The sequence below is a fragment of the Doryrhamphus excisus genome, chromosome 3 (assembly GCF_030265055.1).
Source record: "Doryrhamphus excisus isolate RoL2022-K1 chromosome 3, RoL_Dexc_1.0, whole genome shotgun sequence".
In the NCBI taxonomy this organism is placed as follows: domain Eukaryota; kingdom Metazoa; phylum Chordata; class Actinopteri; order Syngnathiformes; family Syngnathidae; genus Doryrhamphus; species Doryrhamphus excisus.
In genome coordinates this window covers 25,951,591-25,974,480 of record NC_080468.1, presented here as the reverse complement: position 1 = coordinate 25,974,480, position 22,890 = coordinate 25,951,591, and the positions used below count along the sequence as shown (strand labels likewise).

Sequence of the window (22,890 nt, the reverse complement as noted above, 5' to 3'; positions counted from 1 at the left end):
TGGGTAGAAACCTCTATTTGCTCCCAGGACCCCTGTGTACTGCATCATTCTCTGCTTACACGACGAGGAGCCAAAAAATAAAGTTTCCTTACTTGGTATGACCTTCCACAAAGTTAAGCCAAACTCATCTTTAAACAATTTGGAAATAACAGCCTAGTCTTTGGCAGGAACCTAACAATCTCCAAACAAGTGAGGCGTATTAGCTTTGGATGCAAGTGATGTGGAAAGACAATCAATCCCGCTGAATCACACAGGAGTAGTCATTCTTTTGTTGTACATCTTGCCAAGAGAAGGGCATGTCTCTTTGGGTGGCCTATGTTGGCTTTCTAGATTAAAATTTACATTCCCAGCTGTCTGGCCGCTGTGTTCTCATTAGTCCAGTCCAAGACAAACCAGCTAAATTAACAAGGTCTGGCGTAAAAGAAAGATTCAATACTATCCCATCAAGATGAAATAGCTTTGACAGTTTTATTTGGAACATGTTCACATTCTGTGTGTTTACCACAATTTTTGCAATCTCTAATACATTTGTGATGAATTTAAGATGTATTTGTCAGAACCAGATAAGGACAGTTTGACTTAATTGGTGATTGGGTGCACTCCTAGTTGTACAATACACTTTTACCAGTTGCTGGGGCTAAAATCTCAAGTCTTCATAAACTCCCCCCAATTGATCTCACTATCACCAATCATGAGCGGTGACTAATACCATTTGCTTGGATCAATTAGGCTGATTGGCTTGGGCTCCGTCTTGGCCAGCCCAGGGGGTTGGCAGTCACAGACAAGTTGTCCAATTAAGTGAGCACGAGCACTTGCCAATAATGGCTGAATAATGGGCCTTAAGGGGGGTGTGATTCATCGCCGACATGAGGCATCAGGGAGGCAACACATTGAGTTTGGGGAAAAAATACACAGATTTCTTTTTTATCTTTCTTTTTTTTCCATTTTGATCAATATATGAGCCCCATGGCTTTGAAAATGTCCTCATCCTGGGCTTATAATAATTAATTTCAGGGCTGCCCCCTGAGTGTACCGTGAGCAAATGTCACCATGTACTCTTTTGAAGAGGTGGCTTTAATGAGATTCAGGTAGGAATGAGCAAACAATTCTTTTTCGAGATCTTACTTTTGACAGTTATACATTCAAAAATAGACCCATAATTTGCTCCGAATAGCTGCTTGGCAAAGGCTAGAAAAGTTCACGCTTTTTACTCCTCCCCTTCTCTTCCTACTGTGTCTCAGAGTCTGGAACAATAGGCAATAATTAGTTGAAAGGCTTTAATTTCTGCGGCATACATCTCCCTCCCCAATCATTTGCTCTCTCTCCCTCACTTTTGTTGCTCTGTCCAAAACCGACAGGTTGCTTTATGTCACATCTAAGCAGCTGTAATTTAATGCACCATGTGTGGCGTCTGACAGTAGCGTGTTTAATCTCTCCCTGTCTAATTCTTGTCATTGGTACCACCTGATCATAGGCCCGGAGTGGGAGAAGCCACATTGTGCATATGAAAGGAGCATTTGAGATGAAGACAGGGATGAGCTGAAGAGAGGCTGCTATCTTTGCTGCCTTCTGTTATCTTTCTTACTGCTTGTATTTTCCATAAAATGATTCTTCAGGATGTCGTGATGTAAAAAAAAAAAAAAAAAAACACACCTCGTTCCGCTTTGACATCAACATAGCTCTGTTGCTATCAGATTGTGAAGATAAATTATTTATTTCTTCATTCTCCTGCTGATTCTTCCTCATAATCTTACGTCCACTCTGCTGTCTACTCCTTTCCTCTTGGATTTGTGGACGGGAACTGCACACCAGGATCAACACGAGGGTATCACAGGGTGCATGAATACTCTCTGTGCTTCAATATACAGTACACATCTTCCTCCTACACTAGCTTCATTATGTTTTGCTTATTTTTCTTCTACTCTTGTATAGCTTCTTGCTGCTCCTTTTATATTCACAGTTAATTGTTTAAAAATACACCTTGCTGTTTTATTTGAAGGACGGCAGGCGACAGGCAAGCTTGCGACAGCTGCAGCCTGAAACTCATTGAATATGTTTGAACATCAGGGATGAGATTCTGCTGGCCATAATGCCGCGCAGTTACCAGCAGGGTATTATAGGAGGGAAAGCAATTTGGTGCGGAGAGGCTCAATGGCCTCATGAATCAAGCCAATATGGACAATGCTAGAGCAGTTAAGAGAACCAGGCATGCCGCCTGGAGATTTCCCTGACACTTGCTGACTGCCACACGTCTGCGCCAACAACGCCTGTGCAGTCATTTTAACTGGGCTCAGTGTCCTTTTGTGCAAGCTTATTGTCATCAGGTTTAGGTGGTCTGCTGAGAAACACCTAGTGAGGTCAAGCAAAGTATCAGCAACATAAACCAGAACACTTTTATGGCTTTCCAACAACTTGTTGATGGCATTAAAACACCTGCCATACACGGTCCTAGCCCCTTCCTCCTAGCCTAGCCCCTACCTCATTGGTAACTGTGCAGCTTAAGCTGCTAACGCTAATGACGGCAATCAAAACATTGGCACTAATGCTGTTAATAGTGACGATAGCGCTAATGAGGACACTACCTGGGAGGCTGTTTGCTTTAGCTGTTTTTCTGGCTCACCCTCCGGGACCACAGATAAGAGACCCTGATATCCTGTCGCAGTGATCCCCAGGTGGTCTCCTGAATGTCCTCGCAGGCTCTCATCTGCACTGGCGAACGGCTAATACACATCGCTAATTAAAGACAGGGGAATGAGGTAACTGCCAGAGTCCCTCAAGGGGCTTGGTGAAACATCCTAACTGTTCTCTCACTGAGACAAGCCCTCAGCCCAAGGGGTGGGGGGTGTGGGGAATGGGGGTCATACGACAACATTTACAACTTTGGTTTCCAAACAGCTATTTTTCTGGCCTCAAATCATGAAGAGTCAAGGCAAGAAATAAAGATATTTTTACACTTGCTGTGGATAAAAAATGAATTGTGCATGGCTACTGCGTGCAGAAGCAGAAAAAGACAGGAGAAGAGCCCTTAAGTGTTTCTGTGTTGAGAAATTCTACTGTATATTGTGTCTCTCACCAAAGGTGTGAGGATTACAATATCACCTCTGTAATGCTAAATCCCATTACTAATCTGCTGGTATTGATTGGCCACCATAAGCATCTATTTATAGGACTGCAGGGCTGACATAGGAATCAGGGATTTAAGGTGAAAAGACAAGGCACTCCCAAATGGACTACACGGGATAAAGCAGTTTCTCTGAGCCTGCGCAAGACCAAGAAGTAACAAAGTTCTTCTCATCGGAGATTTCCGCTCCCCAAAAGCACAGCATCATCGTCGCCTACGCTGGACCTCAAAAAAGGTGAAAAGAAAATGAGCCCCCCTGCCCTTATTTTGGTGTGCTATCTGGCAGTTGCCCTTTAAGAGTGAGAGTCTGCAGGCTCCATTCGGGAGCCCAATCCCCTGTTTGGTCATTAAAAGCAGTTTCTAGAATGGCATCCATCTGCTGCTCCCTCATTACTGCTGTGAGTGATGGCGGTAATGTTCCTAAATACGGTGGTGGCAAATTGTCATCGCAACCCTTGACTCAGGGAGTGGACACAAGCCGGCTAATGATGCCAGTGTGTGGATAGAAGTGAATTGTGCTTCTTCCAACTTGGACTCAATGCACAATTGCATCATTAAGAGTAAATGGCATGTCCTCCCGGTGACATGGCTCACCTCGCTGCAGCGTTTGCGCTCGGGGTCGGCTTGTGCTGCCACAGGCTTTGACTTAAAAAGTCAACAATTGCTCATCGCTGCCGCATGTCAATCAATGTGGCTCTGAGCTTTCCTTCCCCAAACCCGAGTCCTTTTTTTTGATGGCTTTGACTGGATGGAAAACTTCCTAATAAAGCGTTGATAAAGAGCTAAGCGTGTGACTCAGCAAACAGCGCATTCACTGAGGATAAATGCCTTTTCCATGGAAGCCATTTTGATTTCACATGCTTGCCATCAAGTGAGGCGGCCGCTATTTCTTTCTTTACGCCCCAAGTCGCCGTTTCCATATTTAGCTGGAGAGTTCATCCCCAATAATGACCTGGTTCTCACAGCTCACAGTTAGGGCAATGTTGGGGCTTACGTCCTCATACAGTAGATGGTGGTGCCAACAATCATCTTTACAGGCATGTAGCCATACATTTGAATATGCAAATGTGTGCCGCAGAATTAAAAAAAAAACTGCCAGATTGGTGCAGACTTGCATGTGCTACCCTGCTTCATGAGATGTCCTCATGTTCAGAGGGAAAATATATAGTCGAGTAAGCACTAATGAGCACATTGTCTCTGTGGCCCAGTCCCTCAAGCGTATCACACACAAGTACACGCACACACACATCCCTCCCTCAGTCGCATCTTTACTTCAGTGCTACTTTATGACATTTTGCTATTTGTCACTGCGCCTCCTCGCCAATCTTCTCTTCACCACTTCCCTATTTATCCTACTCCCTGGTGGGGCATACTCCTGTAAGCGCCACTACGCCAGCGGCTGTTTGTTTGCATTGCGTTGTAGGGGCCATGGGGGTACCTTGGGGCACAGGAGAGACCAGGGGCGAAACTCGAAGCATTCAAATAAGATGGAAAGATGTCAGAGATGTTCCCAGAGGCTGGCCTATGTTGTTTAAAGACAGGTTACTAAACTAAAGAGAACTCCTCTGATCTCCAGGTAAGGTGTTCAACTTCAAAAAACTTTTTTTTGCATCCGGATGAGAAAGTCACTTTTTTTTTTTTTTAAATAAAAAGCATGTTTATTGTAAGACAATCAAATTGTAACAGACTTTGGCCCACATCATGGGGGAAATAGGGCTGCCCTCTGATGGGCTTTAGAAATAATTGACCCCCAAGATAAGTGATGCACGATTTTATGTTTCTTTGTGCAAAGGAAACACAAACACACAAATTTCCACTTGTTCCACTAGACAGGCAGACAATAAAGAGGCCACTCTAATTCCACAAAAGGTGTCTTTGTGGTATATGAAGCTACAGCACTGTGGTCCACTTCACTTTAACTGGTAATTATCACTGGCTGCCTGGCAGAAGAGGAAGCTATGCTTTACTTCAAAGAACAGCAAAGACTGAGGACACAGAGGAGAAGAAGACCATGAAACTAGGTGATGAAAAGGTATCATTACTTGGTCATTTATCTGTAAACATTGGTAAGAAAGAGAATGTGCTGCAGCATGTACAGTATTCCGTGGGAACTCCTGGCTGACAGGGAAAACCCATTGTGAACAGAAAATGAATTAAAAGCAAAATGAGCCAACTCTACCATTCTATTTCATTATTCCAACTTTAATTACTCGCTTATTTAGGGGAGATGGTGCTCCATGATGAAAATGGACACTCTTTAATAACCTCAGGCTCCTCAAAAAGGAACACACCTTGATGACGGAATAATTAAAGCAGCGAGCGATGAGATACGATTCATTACCTCCATCTCTAACCTCTCATTTTGAATGTCCTCTAACCAGAGAGCCAAACTGACCATTGAGAAGGTGGGGGGTGTGAAACAGGAGGAAAAATAATAATGGAAAAGAATCCCAAAGATCAAAATTTTGAATGTTCGACACTGCTGATGTGTGAAAAGAAAGTATCTGCCAAGGTTATGTCCCCTCGTGGGCGGGGTAGCGGTGTTGACTTTGTACGTGTCCAGCAGTGCCCCCCAGGGGGGAGTCTATTTAAAGCAAGGGACGGACATCTCCTCACTAAGAAATGTAGGGGAGAGAAGTGGGGCAGGACATTTGCGGTGTCCTCCATGCAAACATGCACCTACTGTAAAGTATATTCATTGCAAACATCTCCGAGCTTGGACTTTGAAAAGGACATACTGCAAATAGCAGACTTTGTATGATGAATCAAAAAAAAATTGTCAAGCTAATAAACACGAGTATTATCAGTAACTGGTTTAATAACCATTTCTTAAATGTTGGATTTCTTTTAATTGTACATACTGCATGAAACCGATCTTGTCCACTGATCTTACCTACCTCTGCAAAGGTCTAAAAGTCTGCATTTTGCTCTGCCACACTGACGAAAGGCAATCAGGCTAAGGCTAAAGCTAAAGCTAGAAAAAGCCAGGTGGTGGCCTGCTCTTAGTGCTTGTGAGCAGTGAAAAGTGCAAGGCTACCACGAGGACGATAGCGGAACTCATGGCATTCGACGATGAGCTATTTCAAGTCACTGTGCTCTTTTGGTAAGATGCTCAAATCAGGTCTCCATTGCAACCTGATGTTCAAGCTTGGTTTGGAACATTGAAGGTGTGTGAAGCTATTTAAAAAGATCATTTCGGTGATTGGCTAGAAATTGGTGGCTACAAATTGGTGATTGGTGCATCCCTACCAGTAACAATGTGTTTTATTGTAATTATACAGTAGCACCTCAGTTAGCGTCTGTCCTGGTTAGCATCTTTTTCTGTTAGCGTTGAAAATTTACACCACAATTTTTCCTCGGTTTGCATGCATTCTCCAGTCACGTGTACAATACGACACACACCGTGTGTTGTTCATACACTGTGTGAGTTCTTAAGAATTTTTAAATTTATTTTATATATATTTTTTGTTAGCATCTTATTAGCTAGCAAAACAAAATGGCATCTGAAACCAGGAGTTAGTCCGTCTACTATGTCACCAGCAGCTTTTTTTTAAATAGTTTTACAGTTTTACAATTTTACTTGCATTAGAATAAAACAATTCTAAATATATATAAATGATGAATGAAATACGAAAGGGATACATTTAACATTTAAGCTGACTGTTGAAAAACGAAATGTACATTTATCCCTTTAGTTTACCGTTTATACATATTTATTTGAATTTTAAAGTGATTTCTGCATAAAACTATCATTGTTAAACTATAGCAATATTAATATTAAGATGATTGGCTTTGTGGAACAGATTATTTGGATTTACATTGATTGACTCCGTTGTCCGTTGGACCTTCTCAAACTAATTAATGATGCTACTCAAGGGTCCACTGTACAGCAATTAGTAACTTGAGCGTCGATGGGTTTACTGGGTTGTGTTAACAATGATATTGGGTAATAAGTCAAATGCAGCTTTAGTTACCCACAATATGTCACTAAACAGGCTTGATGTTTGAGGTGATGGTGGCCTATTTAATACAATAACAACCATCACATGTGGTGCACATGATTTTTAGTCCAGGTATTACAAGCCATGGCCAAATGTGTGTGTGGGTGTGTGAGTGTCGCTGTAACTAACCTATGTGCCCTCATGGCCTCACCTAGTGAGAGAGTCACGGCTCGTTAAGCCAGGAAAGATGATAGGGCCTGACACATATTTACTGAAGCCACGCAAACAAATGGCCCACTTTTGCCAACAGCATCCCCTCTGGCCATTTGCTGACTCGCACACGTCGACTCTTTGCCTTCCATTACGCCCCGACCGCACTCGTGTCTCTTTTTCTTTCCTCATCGCTGCCACACCAGTCTGAAGCGATTAGCGTCATACCTTGCTATGAGCTTAAAACTTGGGGGAGGTGTCCTTTTTCACTGCGGTGTAATAGCTCCTATCTGAGAACACAGTAATCTCATCATTTACTTTTTACCATTTTTTTTCAAGATGTCTTGGATTCCAAATGTAACGTGCATGCTCACACAAGGCACCCACTCTTCCATAGTACACACCCCCATCTTAAAGAAATATTTGTCTATTTTGCATTCAATTTGGACCGCTTAAGCATTTTACAAAGCGGCGCTGAGAGAGTCATCTGAATAAATGAAGCAGGACGAGAGACTAATGCAAAAGGACGGCTGCGGAGTGCAAAGGGAAATCACAGCATGCCACCTTGGGTGTAAGCTGATCAGCCGTCCCGTCTAAGTCAGCATTTTCAAAGTTGAAGTCAGTCTAAAAATGTGATTTATTAGAGATCCATTGAAGCTAACTCACAGCCGAGACCTTTCCAAACCACTGTTGGCGGCCAAACGGCCATTGCTTGTTCTAAGTGAAACATTCAAAACTTGAATTTTGTATCGGAGGAATACCTGACATTTGATAACTATTAAAGGCGCTGTTCTGTCCTGGCCCATCAGAGTTGTATTGAGTTATTTCTTTATGCGTGACGTGTCTTGGCTTGGAAATGTGTGACAGGCAAACAGGTGGGGCAGTCATCAGTGGAGACAAACACCTCGGAGGCACTCAGCCAAATCTGCCTTGCGTCGCGTGACGGATGATCATTTGCTGGAAAGGAGGGGGGTCACAGACATCCAGAGAAGGCCATTAGGCTGGGAAACACTGGACAGACTGTGACAAGTTCTCACGTTTATCTAGATCCAGCTTTCAATAAATATTTTATTTTTCATTCAAAATGCAGAGAAAAGTCATAACACGAACAACATGAACACTACATTGCCTCAAAGAATTTCCGACACGTTGCACTTTCATCCTAACCTGAATCCCTCATATGTGCGAACACCCAAATACACAAAAAGAGACAAAAGCTCTGACTGGTCAGCCCACATGGAGGTCAAAGAGGCGCTCTCATGTCATCTAATTACAAGACGCTTATGGGTGTTATTGAGTCGCTTCTAATTGCTTCAATATATTCCACAAGAACAAAAAAAAAAAAAAAAACAACTTTCAGACTCACAGACACTCACACATCCTCAAAGGGGGGATTACAGCTCCATACTGCAGAATAAAAATTGTGTCAGAAATGGGGATGGACTGTCAGCCGGACTAATTATCCCAGTTGAAAAGTGCTATAGCTTCATTTCTCGGGCTTATGTCGAGGGGATTCTTTAGTTGCGACCTCATGCTTGAAAAGAAACATTATTCTCATAAAATTGACAACGCTTTCTGAGCAGCGTGCCTCTATTTGATAGCAAATTCTGGTGTTTTTATTGAACAGAGGCTGAGCTTAACTCAAATGCATATTAGGGTAATCATGGCAGCAAACCATGCACGTCACACACACACAGGGGTGTAATATACAGTATGCCAGCTTGCTCTTCTATTGCTGCACTTCCATAATGTATTAGTCAACTGCATAGAGTTGGCTAATGCTACACAGTGCCTCCCATTGCAGCTAAATGCTGTACAGCAAGGTCAAAGCCAGGATAGTTGCGTGATCAATGCTAACGTGATTAGTGACGCGCCAGCATTTAGGCTGAGGCGGCTGCTAGTAAATTCCTCCTTTCCCACCATTGAGTGCAAGGGAAGTCAGGAGCAAACAAGTGCAGGTTAACACACAGCTGACCGTCAACCATAATCCATTTAAGACTGAAAACACAGAGGCGGGTGGAAGACATGGACTGTCAGATAGCACTTCACTACTGCATGTGAGCGATAGGTATTACAGCCAAACAGTAATATACAGGACAATACTCAAGAAATGACACTTGTACAGTATATACTTTAGTCAGCTTGTATTTTTTAGATTTACTATCCACTGAATATCAGTCAACACACAGCCATTATTTTCCAAATAGCTGGCATGATTGTGTTTTGCCTACAGTTAGGGTTGTCCTGATTCAATATTAATAATGGACATCCGTCCAATATCTGCAAAAAAAAAAAAAAAAAAAAAACAGCTCCATACAAGCAGTCCATTGTCAAGTAGTGTACTTCTATCAAGCAGCGCTCGGATAGAGCCCACATAATCACACAAAACCAGCATGTGTTAACTTGTAAACAATAGCAAGAAGTAGGAGTGATGTTGTTTGGCTTTATTTTTGTTAAATACCAAAACAGACATTGCAGCTGAGTGCAAAACTTGTCATGCACAAGTTTCCCGTGGTGGCATAGCAGTGTGGAAATTTAATTTAATCCAACCTCCATCCAATCACACATTTGAAAACAAATAAAGACCTTAGATGTCAAGACTTCTAAACCTTTGGCTCTCACAAACAACCAACAGTGTTCAGAATATTTGCAAAGCGTGATAAACTCCCATGGGATGGCAAAAGTCATTAGCTATAATACTAGCAATTTACTATAAAAGAGAGGCTAATTTATTGTGCGAGATGACCAGTCCCTGTTGGTGGTGAGTAATGTCGGGTTAATTGAACTTAATTGAGCACCTCAAGCCTTGCTACATTATACCATGACGTCAATACATACATCAGTAATATCATCTAGTCTAGCCTTTTCTATCATTAACACTTCAAAAATTAATGCTTTGTGCTGATAAAATATCATTACTCAAGGCTGTAATATCGTTATCTTATCAGACGTGAAAACGTTGTAGACTTCCGTCCTCCCCACTTTGCGGTTTGAATTTTGTTGCTTCACTCACTTATATATATATACTATTTTTTCAGTTGAATTAAGGCTATTATTAGTAAAAAATCAGCATATTTGAGTACATTTTAATAAAAAAAATATTTTTTCTAAATTAAGGTAAATTAACTAGAATACTGTTATAAGACATTCAGAAGATGCGTTCAAAGATGCTATGTTGTATACTACACTGCTTCCAATCGGTGTCAGTAATGTTACTGTAATTTTCAGTGAGGCACACATGCATCAAATTCGATAGCCGGAACAACAGGCTTTTACAGCAGGCACAACAACAACATAATCCAAATTACTATCTACTATTATATTAATGATTCTTATTATTAGAATAATAATCATAATAATAACACCGGCTACATCTGCAGCTGCAATCCACTCCAGCTAAAACTTAACTCAACTAAATATATATTCTAATGATTTTTAAATCCTACTTTGTGAAAATTCACTTATCACAGTCGATTCAAGAGCCAATTAACATTGACAAACGAGTTATTGCCGTACCGGGACACCCCTACCTACAGTCAAGCATTAGCGAGCATGACTGCTTCCGGCATGGGAATGCTGTGGTTCAATGAGGGGAAACATGAAATCTACTCTGGCATTGTGAAGCAGAGTATGACCCCCTCGGCTGGCAAACACGTTCTAATCAAGTTAAATTTTTCCATTATTGTAACCCTTCAAAGACATAATAAGACATAATAAAATGATGAATGCTGAAATGTGAGGGGTGTTCTCACTTTTGTCATCTACTGTAGGACAGCAGTCAGTAAATTATACTATCCAGCAATGCACTTGAATGTGTCACATGTTCGAATGGAATAAAATCCTTTTCTAATAATCTTCCTCCATGTCTTGTACATCATCCTGGCAACACAAAACCCTTTGCCGACAGCTTCAGAGTTATCAGTCTATTATTAGTCACACTGGTGGCTGCACCTTTCCTCTCTCCCTTTCAACGCAGTGCTGTCAACACAGATGACTACCTTCTAATTGGATACAGGGAGTGCCGCATTCTCGCACCATCATCGAGTGATGCCAATCAACACTTGGATGTTAAACAAGTCCTCCTTAAAAAGTATTACTCTGTGAAATCATTGTGGGGGGGATTCTCCATCAAAAGCATGTGATTACAACAAGCTGACAGAGGCAGGCGAGAGGGCGGGGGTGTTCATTTTGGGCGGGGATATTGGCCAGAGAGAAAAGTTTGTAGAACAAAGAGGAGCCTTTGCTTCACTGTCTCTCCGCGCCTCAAATACTTGGCATCTCCTTGTTTTTTTTTTTTTTTTTTTTCCCCAATGCTTGCAAGGAAAAGAAATATGCACAGACACACACATGATATACCAAGATGTAGGAGAAGGGCGGGGAAACATTGCTTCTCAATATCGGAATAGAAGACCGTTACGGTCGATATGAAAAGATGCTTTGGAGTGGACTGTGAATTTTCACCTGTGACTTATTTGAAACACCAGATTATTCCATCACCCTGTTTTACTGAAGTTACACTGTGGCCTTGTTTCCGCTTTCAACACAAACATCCATTGCTGAAATTGTAGGGAATAGTTTTGCCCTATTTCAGCACTAGGCATTACAAGTGGTGTTCTAAAGCAAAGAGCCACATCTACAGTATCGATTGGACCAAGCTTCTTGGGCATACACTCCAGGATCTGCTCTACAACTCCATTTCTCTATTCTATATGCCGCTCCGGGGGAACAAAAAAATGTGTTGGACGTTGCATTTCATTAGGTGAAGTGCTCGCAGGATCTCAAGCGTGCCTTCTTTGTTTTTCATTATTTCTACCCTCCTATATTCGCCTCTAAAGCACTTTAGATTGAACCAGCAGTCCACTGGTGCACAATTAATCAAGAAAAAAGAAAGCCAGGGTTGCAAACTGTAATATCCCTGTACTCCCAGTGTTACCTCTGCTAGTGGATAAACTTTAGCACGCTTCCTATCAATCCAAAAAGCACAACAAGGAGCCAGCAGTTTATGCACTTTCTGTCCTCTTCAGCCAACGCTTCCATGTGGCGCCTTAAGGCCTCCACCTCTAAGGATTCAAAAACATAGCTCTTTGTCCTCCTACAGAGTTCAGCCAAAGAACATGAGATGAGGAAAGGAGAGGCAGGATTACTGTTTGCATGTACCGTATGTACTGACATGGATTAGGACTTTGATGCTGAAATAACAACAGTACAGACGCATTTTTCGGAATTGTGTTTAAAACTGGATAATGCCCCCAAAAAGCGACGACAAGTAAGCGCAGTAATAATACAAAGTGAGTTGGTGGGCTGTGTAAATAATCAAGAAATGTCTGGAAAATGTAATTTTCACCCAGAAACCATCTGTTCTTTTCCTAATCTGTGGTTGCTTTCGACTAAGATTAAAGCGGAGCGACCTGTGAGCTCAAGTCAGTTAAAGCTGCCTTATTTTTTTATGATGTGTGTATTTACAAATAAATGGGAGTGCATCTGAGCAATCACTCAGGGATTAAGATGATTTATGTCGCCTTGTTGACCTCGGATTCAAATGTGAGGTGATGGAGTCGTAATTCATTGACTGGAGTGTTGTATTTTGCACATCGTGGCCTTATAAACAAAATAAACACATATTAGAGTGAGTGTTTGTACTTAGAGAGCCAGCTGATCACGACAGCTCGAACTGGATAATGACTGCAACTTGTTTCTGTGCACAGAGTGTGTGAACCCAATCTGTCACTTCGGTGAAATTTTCAAACCCAAGTCGAAGACTTTCACTTGAAAAGGAGGCTAAATAACTCTGACAGGCCATCTAGAATACAGCTGGCCTAGCGCAACAAAAAGTAGGGAAAAAAATAACAGTTTTCATGTTTACATTGATATTTCACAGAATTCCCCCCCACTCCACCTGCTTAAGTAAAATCCCTTGTGCCCCATTGAGAGGCTTATGCGACCTGTCCGGCAAACCTTTCTAAAGTGACTGCCTGAGGGTCAGATTAAGCAGCAGACAAGATAAATGCTATTGGTTTAGCCTTGCAGGTAGCCATTAGTCTCCGGTCTGCGCCACAAACAAAAGAGCAGGAAGCAGACAGTCAAACATTCTAGCCCCCCATGCACAGAAACAGGTGTGCTCCTATTGCATTTGTTCCAAGGGGTTAATCTTTGTGTCTCTGCACCAGCTAGTTGTTTGCTTTTAGAGTCACGTTACTTTGCTCTGATTGTGTCCGCTGATGTGTTTTGGCTCTCCCTTTTGTGCTTTAAATGGAGGCTTTTGACAGCCACTTTGGCTTTGCTCACGCCTCACAGGAAGTCACGCCTGGACCTCCCAGTCGGCGAGCTGTAGCTTTGTGAAGGGAAGGGCCAGTGTGGTGCAAACTGAAAAAGACAGCTGCCTGAATGGCATTCATTTTGGCTCCTTGTTTGGTTGACCTCAAAGTGGAAACAGAGGAAAAGGTGATATTTCCAACCCGATTCCAGCCTTGAGGTGCATATTCATACCAAGTGGCGCCTCGCAAGAATTCTTGAGCTGTCAGCAGGTTGTTTTATGCGAGAGTCTTTGCATACTGCTGACAATGATTTCATTCCGGCATTAAATCCTGGTGCACCAAGAAAGGAGGGTAACAGAGTGAAAACAATGAGGGATTTGCTGAAGACGATGATGGAAATGCATCTTTTAGCATGTGAACTATAGGAGATCAATAGCTACACACTGAACACTTTAAATGGGTCAACAAAACACTCATGGGGGAGCACAAATATTGGCTTGCACAATTTCCTTTCCCTAATGGACACACACTTGCGTGCACCATTCAGTGAATAGCTGTTTTAAGAAGTGCTCGGCCTTCATAAAACATGCATGCTGTTAATGCGCGCTCTTATGTGCATTTCTTGGGCCGTGGTCGCCAGGGAACTGCTTCAGCCGACTAAACGGGCTAGCCTTTGTGACAAAGTCTGTCTGGAAAAAAAAAAAAAAGTCACCATCCTCAGACTGTGGACAAAACCTTCATCCAACCCTTTTTGGACATCTCAGCGACGCATAGGAGGATTGCTCAGGGTTAGGAGATAACGAGCATTCTGCAATATTTAGATATTTCTTTAATCAGCCATCTTCTTGCAGAGAATTTCTTCAGCAGAGTAATTGTCTCCATGAGCATAAGTCCATGGAGGAATTAAAAAGGAGGAAATAATTAAATTCCTCAGCTAGAGCAACTCACTGGAACATTATCCCTGCAGGTAGATTGAGCGGGCAAGTGCACACGTGTGTCTTTGTGCCGACCAGCAACTTCAATGTCAAAAGTCGCAGTGTGCCATTATGCAACTAACGTTTGTCCACAAGGAAAGTTAGCTTTGCAAGCCGTGCCTCCATATGAGACACATCAACTGGGCCCTCAAAGGGAAGGGGGGGCTGCTGGAGCAAGCAGAAGGATAATCCCCCTTCTTCTATTGTTGCATGCTTTCATCTATTTTTATAAGGCGAAGGAGGGGAGGGCCTTGAGATGGCGAGAGGAGGGAAGAAAAAGTATCTTCTGAGAGCAGTCAGCCTCATATACTGTATATAAAGCCCACGCTCACTTAAATAAACACATGTATTGATCCCAAATCATTACTGCCAAGTAGAAACCTGAAACATGCCCCAGTTTGATCTTTACTGTGTCTGGTGTAAACATTACAGTTGATGCATCAACACAGCCCAAAGCTAAGGCACTCTCACAATATACAGTATTATACGTTTATATCAAGATATTCTATATTCATTAATATGAACATAAAAACTGAATGACTCAATGCTTCTAATGTATTGATTCATTTTCAGTGATAGTAAATCTATAATGTTATACAAGCTGTACATTGACTTCTCTAAGGTATATCCAAGTTTACTTTCTCTATTGTCCCTTGACAAAAATGCGTGCTGAAAGCTTTTGCAAGATTCTGTATATGACACATTCTCCAAACATCTTGACTAAATGCGTGACAAGGGAGACAATTAAAGCTGAAGTGTACATTTTTTTGAAAATGCACCCCCATGCCAAATAGCGGCAAATAAAACCTTGCACTGACAGCAATATGTCAGAGAAAACAATCTTAATGATTTAGATACCATGTAATGATTAGATATCGATACATAATATACACAACTTTCTTGTGTAGTAATTTGGCCCCATAACTATGGCCTAGGAAGGCGTTCAAGGCGCTTTCCATGAGTGTGATGGTGGTGAACACAAAAGGTAACTATTTTCATTGTATTTGCAAAGACAATATTATCTGTGAAACAGGAAATGTGTGCGTAGTTTGCAAACAGCACATCAATAATGACTCCCGCTGCAAATCATTTTACAGGATGCAATTATAGTTCACGTCAGAGCCTACTCAATAAAAGGTTAGGTGTTTGTGTCCCTTTTTTCCCCCAATATCCAGAATTAAATCATCAATCAACGAAACACCAAATGTTACCCAAGATTTATTTTGGCATCACTACACAGTAATAATTTAACAATTACAACCAAGCACTCTACATTCCACCTTTCTAACTATTGTAAAGATCTCTGCAGGTTTGATAAAATGATGTCTTATATGGTGTCACATACTGGGATCAATTATCAGCCTCAGCAGCCAGAATAAGGAGCATCCTGGAAAACCCGACACCATCTATGCCTGCTGGAGATGAAGCACAAGCACAGGCTGTTTTCTCAGCAGCGAGCCAGAACTTCTTATTTATTTCGACAAGTATCCCAAATGTCAGAGGTTAAGCTGCTGGCGGTCCCGACGCCGCACATACCTAATGTAAACAGAGACAGGACTAGAACATGCGCTTGTCAGCTCATGCACAAACATCGGCAGGAAAAAATGTGTGCACATTTTGCCATTCCTACCTCAAAAGGTCAAAACGACGAGGAGGTGTGTATATTCAGACAAGAGTGTGCAGAGCACGCTCTCAGAAAAACAAAGATATCTCTGACCAATTTTGGCAATGATTCCCTAAAATAAAGACACAGGGATTAATATTGGCTGCAGGCTCACTACATCTGGTTGGAGCTGTTTGGGGTGCAAACACATGTTCAGCGTTTACAGGAAGGCTCTGTAATCACACAAATGTGATGTGTTTTATAACGACAAAAAGGAAAACAAGAATTAAATTGCATGGAGTTGACACGTGGAAAGAATACGTATTGTGGCTTATTATGCATTGGCTGTATGTGCACGGCGCCTCCACTGTGAGATATGTTTAGCGGGTGCATGAATGAATGCATGAGGTGCTGGAGTTTGCCTACAGAATGTGTGAACACTTGAATGTGTTTCTTGTTAAACTATTCCAGCACATTCTCCGAAGTGTGAAAAGAAGTGAATGTTCTCTTTTCCAGCGTCGGCTCTGCTGGAAGTCGTCAACATATGCACATCCACACACGTACAATTACATACCCAAAGAAGTGGCACCCACTGCCTCCTCCCAGTATGTTGCACCTTCCTTCTTTTGTACGATGGGCATTCACATTGTGATCACGTTGCAACATTGCAAACAAAAACAGACATAGGAGGGAGGAGAGGACTGGAGGCTCTGACAGAGATTTTTTATTGTCTTTGTTGAGGCCTCCGCCCATACACTATACCTGGCATGTTAGCAATGCTAGCGGAGATGCATTCAGAATGAACCGCTGTCTGAGAAAGTGATTTCATTCCGACTGCAACAAATGCCATTTGAATATGAGCCAAATCTCCCGGCGTTGTTTCACTGCTCCTAAACAGGCGGCGGATGCACACTGTATGACTGCGGGCCCTCATTGAAAATACAGTCATGTCTCTGCACTGCCATGACAAACTGTTCTTTACTTTTTTGTATCGCCGGTCGCTCCAAAGTGCAGAGCACTATGTTGCAACTCATCTTTTCAGCAAAAAAAAAAAAAAAAAAAAGTATTCTCTTTTGGATGAGGCTTTTACAGCATGCACTTATGGGAACAGTTTTAAAACACATTTCTTGCATGTTTTCATGCAAAAAGACAGGACATATTCAGAACAAAGGCTGTCTCAAAGGGTCCATAAAGTTGCTCAACTATTCTCCTGTTCAAAGAAGACATCCATCAGAGCGGTGGGGGTGGTCTTCTGCCAAGTTTGAAAAGCAGATAAATGATCTTTTTTGGTGTTTCTGGGTAGTCAGCCCGAGTTTCAGCTATACAAAAGACCAAAGCAACACTTGCCTTATGCACAGTTAACAGCAGTCAGACCTGCACTCAGGCTAACACAAGACACATGCCGCCCGTGAAGCGATTGTGGTTTGTGGTTCAAGGCAAACACTTCAAGCTGTAAACCTACAATAATTATAATTAACAAAAGCAGTATGCTTGGATTATGCAATAAGTTTGCTAACAGTTAAAGTTGCTTCAATGGGCTCCCAATTGCCCATCACATACATTCAATTCTGCTTATTGTAATATTTGGTGTATTAACCTGCAACCGGCTGTCTTCACTTGATTTCACTTGGATAAGTAACACAAGGTATATATGTTTATCTGTGTGGATAATGTAGGCAGCATCTCTTTTTGTCCAAGTTCTCTTTTACTCCCTGTGGATCGCATATTTTCCTCCATAATAATCCTGTCCATGTTAAGGGACTTAGGCCGGCAGCGAGTGGGCTTTACAGCCCATGTGTGCTCAGTGTGCACAGGCACAGAGTCAGAGAGGAAGAAGCCAGGCCTGTGGATGTGACACAGGGGTATGATTTGAATACCTGCCTGCTCCAGCCGAGCCGTGATCAATCACTTCTCTGTCAGCCGCCACTCCCCGCTGGCGTCTTATCCCTCTTTTTTTTCCTCCTCCTTCACGTGGCTTCCTTTTTCACCTCACTCTCTCTACCTCTTTCCTGTTTTCTTTTTTTTATTTAAACATTCTTTAATTAATTTTCTCCCGGCATCTCCTCTCTACACCGCTCGGTCTCTCCCTCCTCCCGCTGTTCCATCTGCTTCTGAGCTTCTGTTCACCGTGTTATTCATTCACTCGACTTCCATCTCTTTACCTTCCCTCACGGTGCATTCACTCACATTATCTCACCAGGTCCTCTTGTTCTCCCTATCTGCCCGGCTGTCGCCTTGCCTGGGGATATCACAAGGAGAAATAAGGGCTGAGGAGTACAAGGGATGGATGAGACATGCGTGGTATAAATCTACAGGGGCATCAAAAACTGTGAATGATGAAACTGTGATTTCCTCCATTTTTTTGTCCTGGTTTTCACATTATGGTGCTTTATTTCTATGCACACATGGGCCATGACCTTGGGGAGAGGAGTGGATAATGCACATGCCTTCTGTTAAATTATTATATATATATATATTTTGCTCACCAAACTGCCCCAATTCACACACATACACAACCATCTCTGCACCATGTTTGGGGAAATCAAACCTAAGACCAGCGCTATTGCTTCTCCCGCTCTTGAAATATGAATGGTTTTAATTAAACACTTGCTTTGCCATCTGGCCGCACTAACGGGCCTGCCTCATTAACGGAAACACATCCACACACACACACACGAGACATACACATTATTAACTAGGCTTTGAAAAAAAAAAAAAAACAACAACAATGAATAGAAGGATGTAGCGAGGCAACTCACACCTCACAGAGCTGCAAAATGATGCAGCGTCTCGTCCTGCATCAGCAGTAGCAGTTTGGCATCATTGGAAAGTGTGGTAGTGGATCACCAGATCCAGCAGATGGCGCCACGGCAAAAAAAGCTTAAAGCTAAAGTAGAGATTCCGCAATTCGGGTTGTAGAGTGAAAAAGTGACAAAAGTATTTGCTGTCTTGCAGTTAGAAGAGACACAGGAAGCAAGTGAAAGCACCGGGTACGGCTGGTTCTCAAATAGCTGGTGCTCCACCAAATGGGTTTTCATGTAAAACTACCATTTTCTTGCAACCAAGCGCCTGTTAAACAAATTCCCTGCGTCTATTTGTGCGATCCAGTTGATGCGTGTCAAAAGCGGATGTGGCGTGTGCCGCTGAGGGATGTTTGTAATCCGACTGCGGTACCCCAGCAGGGAAGACGTTGACGGAGTCTGGGTGTGAGTTTGCTGCAGGGTGGTTTGTCTAGCAGCCAGAGTGTGGGAGGCATGCTAACACTAGCAAGACCAACTATTACTCTTTTAGAAGGGCTGCAATAAATTTGCACTCTTCATCCGCCTCGGCAGTCGACGTAAATGAACTCTCAGTGATGTTCAGGCCAGTAAACGGTTCTTCTATCTGCGAGTGATCATCTTAAGGTGCCGCCTCTGTTTGCAGGAGAGTTGAAGGATTGTCTAGTTCCTGACAACTCGCATTGCTTACAAATTTGCCTTCGGCAGAAAAGTAGTTTCAAAACAACAAAAAAGAAGATGCTAAGTGAAAGGGCAAAACATATTCACTGACATATCTCTGTAAGTCACACAATTGATCAAAAAACATAAATATTTACTGTGGTAGCATTCCACTCAAGCGCTAGCGGCTGTTCCGACATCGCACACCTCACACTGGATGAAATGGTGCAGAGTTTTTGTTTATTTGGAAGAATTAACTCTCAGAGGTTGAACATGTCACTGCCCACTTTCTAGCGAACAACAGAAGTCGATGACATCTGTAAGAGTTTAATCGGTTGTTTTGATCCAAACCTGTGGACATGTTGATGAATATCTGATGAGGATGGGGGTGAGCTTATGAATAAGTGAAGGGAGCCAGCTGTGCATCACTATTTTGTCAGGGCGCAATGCTTCATATAGTCCTACGTAAACATAGTCATATCCTGATCTGGACTCAACCTTGGATTTTCAGGCACTTTTTGTGATTGAGAGTCAAAGATCAAGCCCAACCTCAATGAAGGTGTTGATGATAGCCGTTTCTTTGTTTATACTGCATATGTGTGGAGTTTGAAGCAAAACATGGGTGGGAAGTAGAGCTGAGATAGTGCACTATTGTTTCTGTTCCTGCATGTTGTGTCTACTTGACAACCAGCGGGATAGTCAAAGCTAGGTAGCTAATTAGTATCTTTAAGGGCCATCACATTTTCAGATCAAAACAACAAAGTGTTTTGTCATTTCAACCTCTCATCTACATAGAAACGGAGTTCTGGGTGCCCTGAAAAAGGTATTTTTATGAAAATTATTTGAAAATCTGAGAGAACACATCTGAATATTTCAACATTGTCCTGATATTTAGTCGTCTTTTTCTCCATAATGACTTGCAGAAGTAATTCTACCTCTATGGTTTGATGTGTCATGTGGTTCCTTCCTGGTGGACCACATATAAGTGTGCCTTGCATCGTTACATCGTTTTCACTGATCCGTTCCCATCTGGATGCAACTATTTACTATTCTGACACAGTGTGGATGTAATTTTTTTTCAACACGCCAAAAAAATACATTAAAAATCTCAGGAGGGTTCTTGTGTAGACTCCCCCCGCTTGTCACCCCTCACACACACAAACCTCTCACAGAGGTTGGAGCAGTTAGCCAATATTTGCCCTAACCTTTGATGATTGCATTTGCTTTGCACTTAGGTGTTTAACTGATGCCCTCTTAAAGAGTGGCCGCGCATAAGTGAGCAAGCAAGGTCTTCCTCAAGGACGCTTAAGAGGAGACATATTGCTAAGTTTTAAAGTGGTTGGAACACAAAAGCGGGAATAATTAGTTTTCACAAAACAGCTAATCTATGGATGCGGAACGTATGCACTACCTATATAAATTGCTTTGCTGCAATCTTGTTTGTATACATGCTTTTCTATCGACACACACACAAGCCAAGTCAGCAGATCTTGATTAAGATAAGCATGAAGATGTCTGTTTTTCATCTTGGACAAAATGACCATGACAACACCATCCCCCCCCCCCCACAAAAAAAAAAGGTATTTCCCACCGTCCAGTTGAATGATGCCTATGTCTAAATAAGCTTTTTAAGGTAGCCTGATCAGTCCCATGCCAAACCCCCTATCACACTGCATTAAGGACAGCTGCTCATCTGACATCTGTTTGCTTTGCCCAAGTCTACATGCGTCACAAACCACAACAAGACAGTTAACTTGATGACTCATATTTTTGCAAAATGCAACCGCATACACACAGCTCTGATGTGAAGAAACTACCTGAAAAACAAAAACAAAACTTAAACTACAATCCAGACTGTTCATAGTGCCCGCTCACTCACTCATAGGCTTCACGGTAAATTTAGAGAAATATTAGTGCTTTCATACGGCCTTGAGGCAAACACAGCAACTATAGCAACACAGCCTCTTACCAATTCAACTAGGGTATTAGCCCCCTGTGGTTACTCCCCCCTTGACTTTATTTCAACCAAGGGAAAGATCATGTGGAAAATCTATCCTCACTACCAGATGAAATTCAGCGGGAATCACCCGAAGCAACAATGAGCAAAAAGAGGAAAGTTAGTTTGAAAGGTTTTGAAAGAAAAAAAAAAAGTCTGTGGAGTATGTTTCAACATGAAGGTCTATTGCAAAAGTGCATCAAGAAGGAGCGTTGTGGCGGCAAGAATCCTCAAGTCAAATACTGTCTAAGAAAAAAAAAAAAACAGAGAACCTCGCAAGTTTGTGACTGCCTACCTGTCTAACATCCTGCTTGAATGCTCTAGGCAGTATGTGCGTGCATGTGTGGCCTTTATCTTAGCATTTTTTTTTTTTTTTTTCTAAATCTCCTTTCAGTGTTTGCCCCTACCATTTTCCATGTGCTCTGCCTCACCGACACTGCCATCCGGCGTTGTCCTCTCGTAGCTGTCCTCGGGCAGGGGCAGGGCGCCGAGCCGGGGCCCCGATGAACTCTTGCTGCTGGGTGTCTCAGACTCGTCCAGGCCGCTGTCGTAGCAGCTCTGCAGCGATCCCTGCTGGTGAGGGTCCTGGGGCTGGCTCACCACCGAGAAGGTCACTCGGCGAAACGGCTACAAGAGAAACCAAATTGCCGGGGGTCACTATAAAAGGGACGCTTTGAAACTTACTTGTTTGTTTAGAAGGGAGTTCCATCCTTAGAATTTTAGGAAAGGGAGTTCAGGTCAGCAAAAGCAGACAATTGAGGGTGGCTTTTTGTGAGGATTCCAAAGTAGTTGAGGAACTAGATAGTGTTTAAAAGTCCCCTTTTATGCAAAAAAAATAATCATGTTCTTGCAGTAATATGTGTTCCTGTATCATATCCATCCCTTGTTTGCTCCATTTTGGAGAAAAGAGGAAAACAGTTGCTATTGCAGTTCCAGATATGCTTTGCTGCACATCTTGAAATAAAGCCTGGACCTCAGACTTAAGTCACCTACAGACGTGGGAGCTGTGGGCTGTGTGCTGGAGCCTATCTCAGCTGTCTTTGCAGGGTTGCCTCTCGTATGTTGGATGTAAAATGTGATTCAAGTATGAAATGGCGCTTCTTGGAGACACACACTCAGGTGTGGACAAACATAGCTGAAGAGATGCAGCGTGTTCCCAGTACGGCTACTTTACTGTAGCACTTTTTAAACTGTCACACACTTATATATATATATATATATATATATATACACACGATACATGCCTAATCTCCCACAGCAGTAAACAACTTTAATAACTTTTAACTCCCAGAGATCCATCAACAGATACTAGTCAGGGGGGCTTTTTAACATATTCATTTCAGAAGGACAGAGG

At 42.4% G+C, this 22,890-nt stretch overlaps 1 protein-coding gene across 6 annotated transcripts in view; it reads right to left on the bottom strand.

The window, feature by feature from the left end:
- The window catches only part of pcdh7b (protocadherin 7b), an 87,912-nt gene that overhangs the window by 20,305 nt on the left and 44,717 nt on the right, over window positions 1-22,890 (bottom strand). For 2 of the 6 annotated variants that reach the window (XM_058065671.1, XM_058065674.1), the window contains exon 2: window positions 21,968-22,163. The exons of 2 other annotated variants lie outside the window; for them this stretch is intronic. In XM_058065671.1, the coding sequence (XP_057921654.1) occupies window positions 21,968-22,163 (196 nt within the window). Of the gene's footprint in view, window positions 1-21,943; window positions 22,164-22,890 lie in introns of all 6 variants that reach the window. 2 more of the 6 variants (XM_058065670.1, XM_058065673.1) reach the window with 1 other exon arrangement.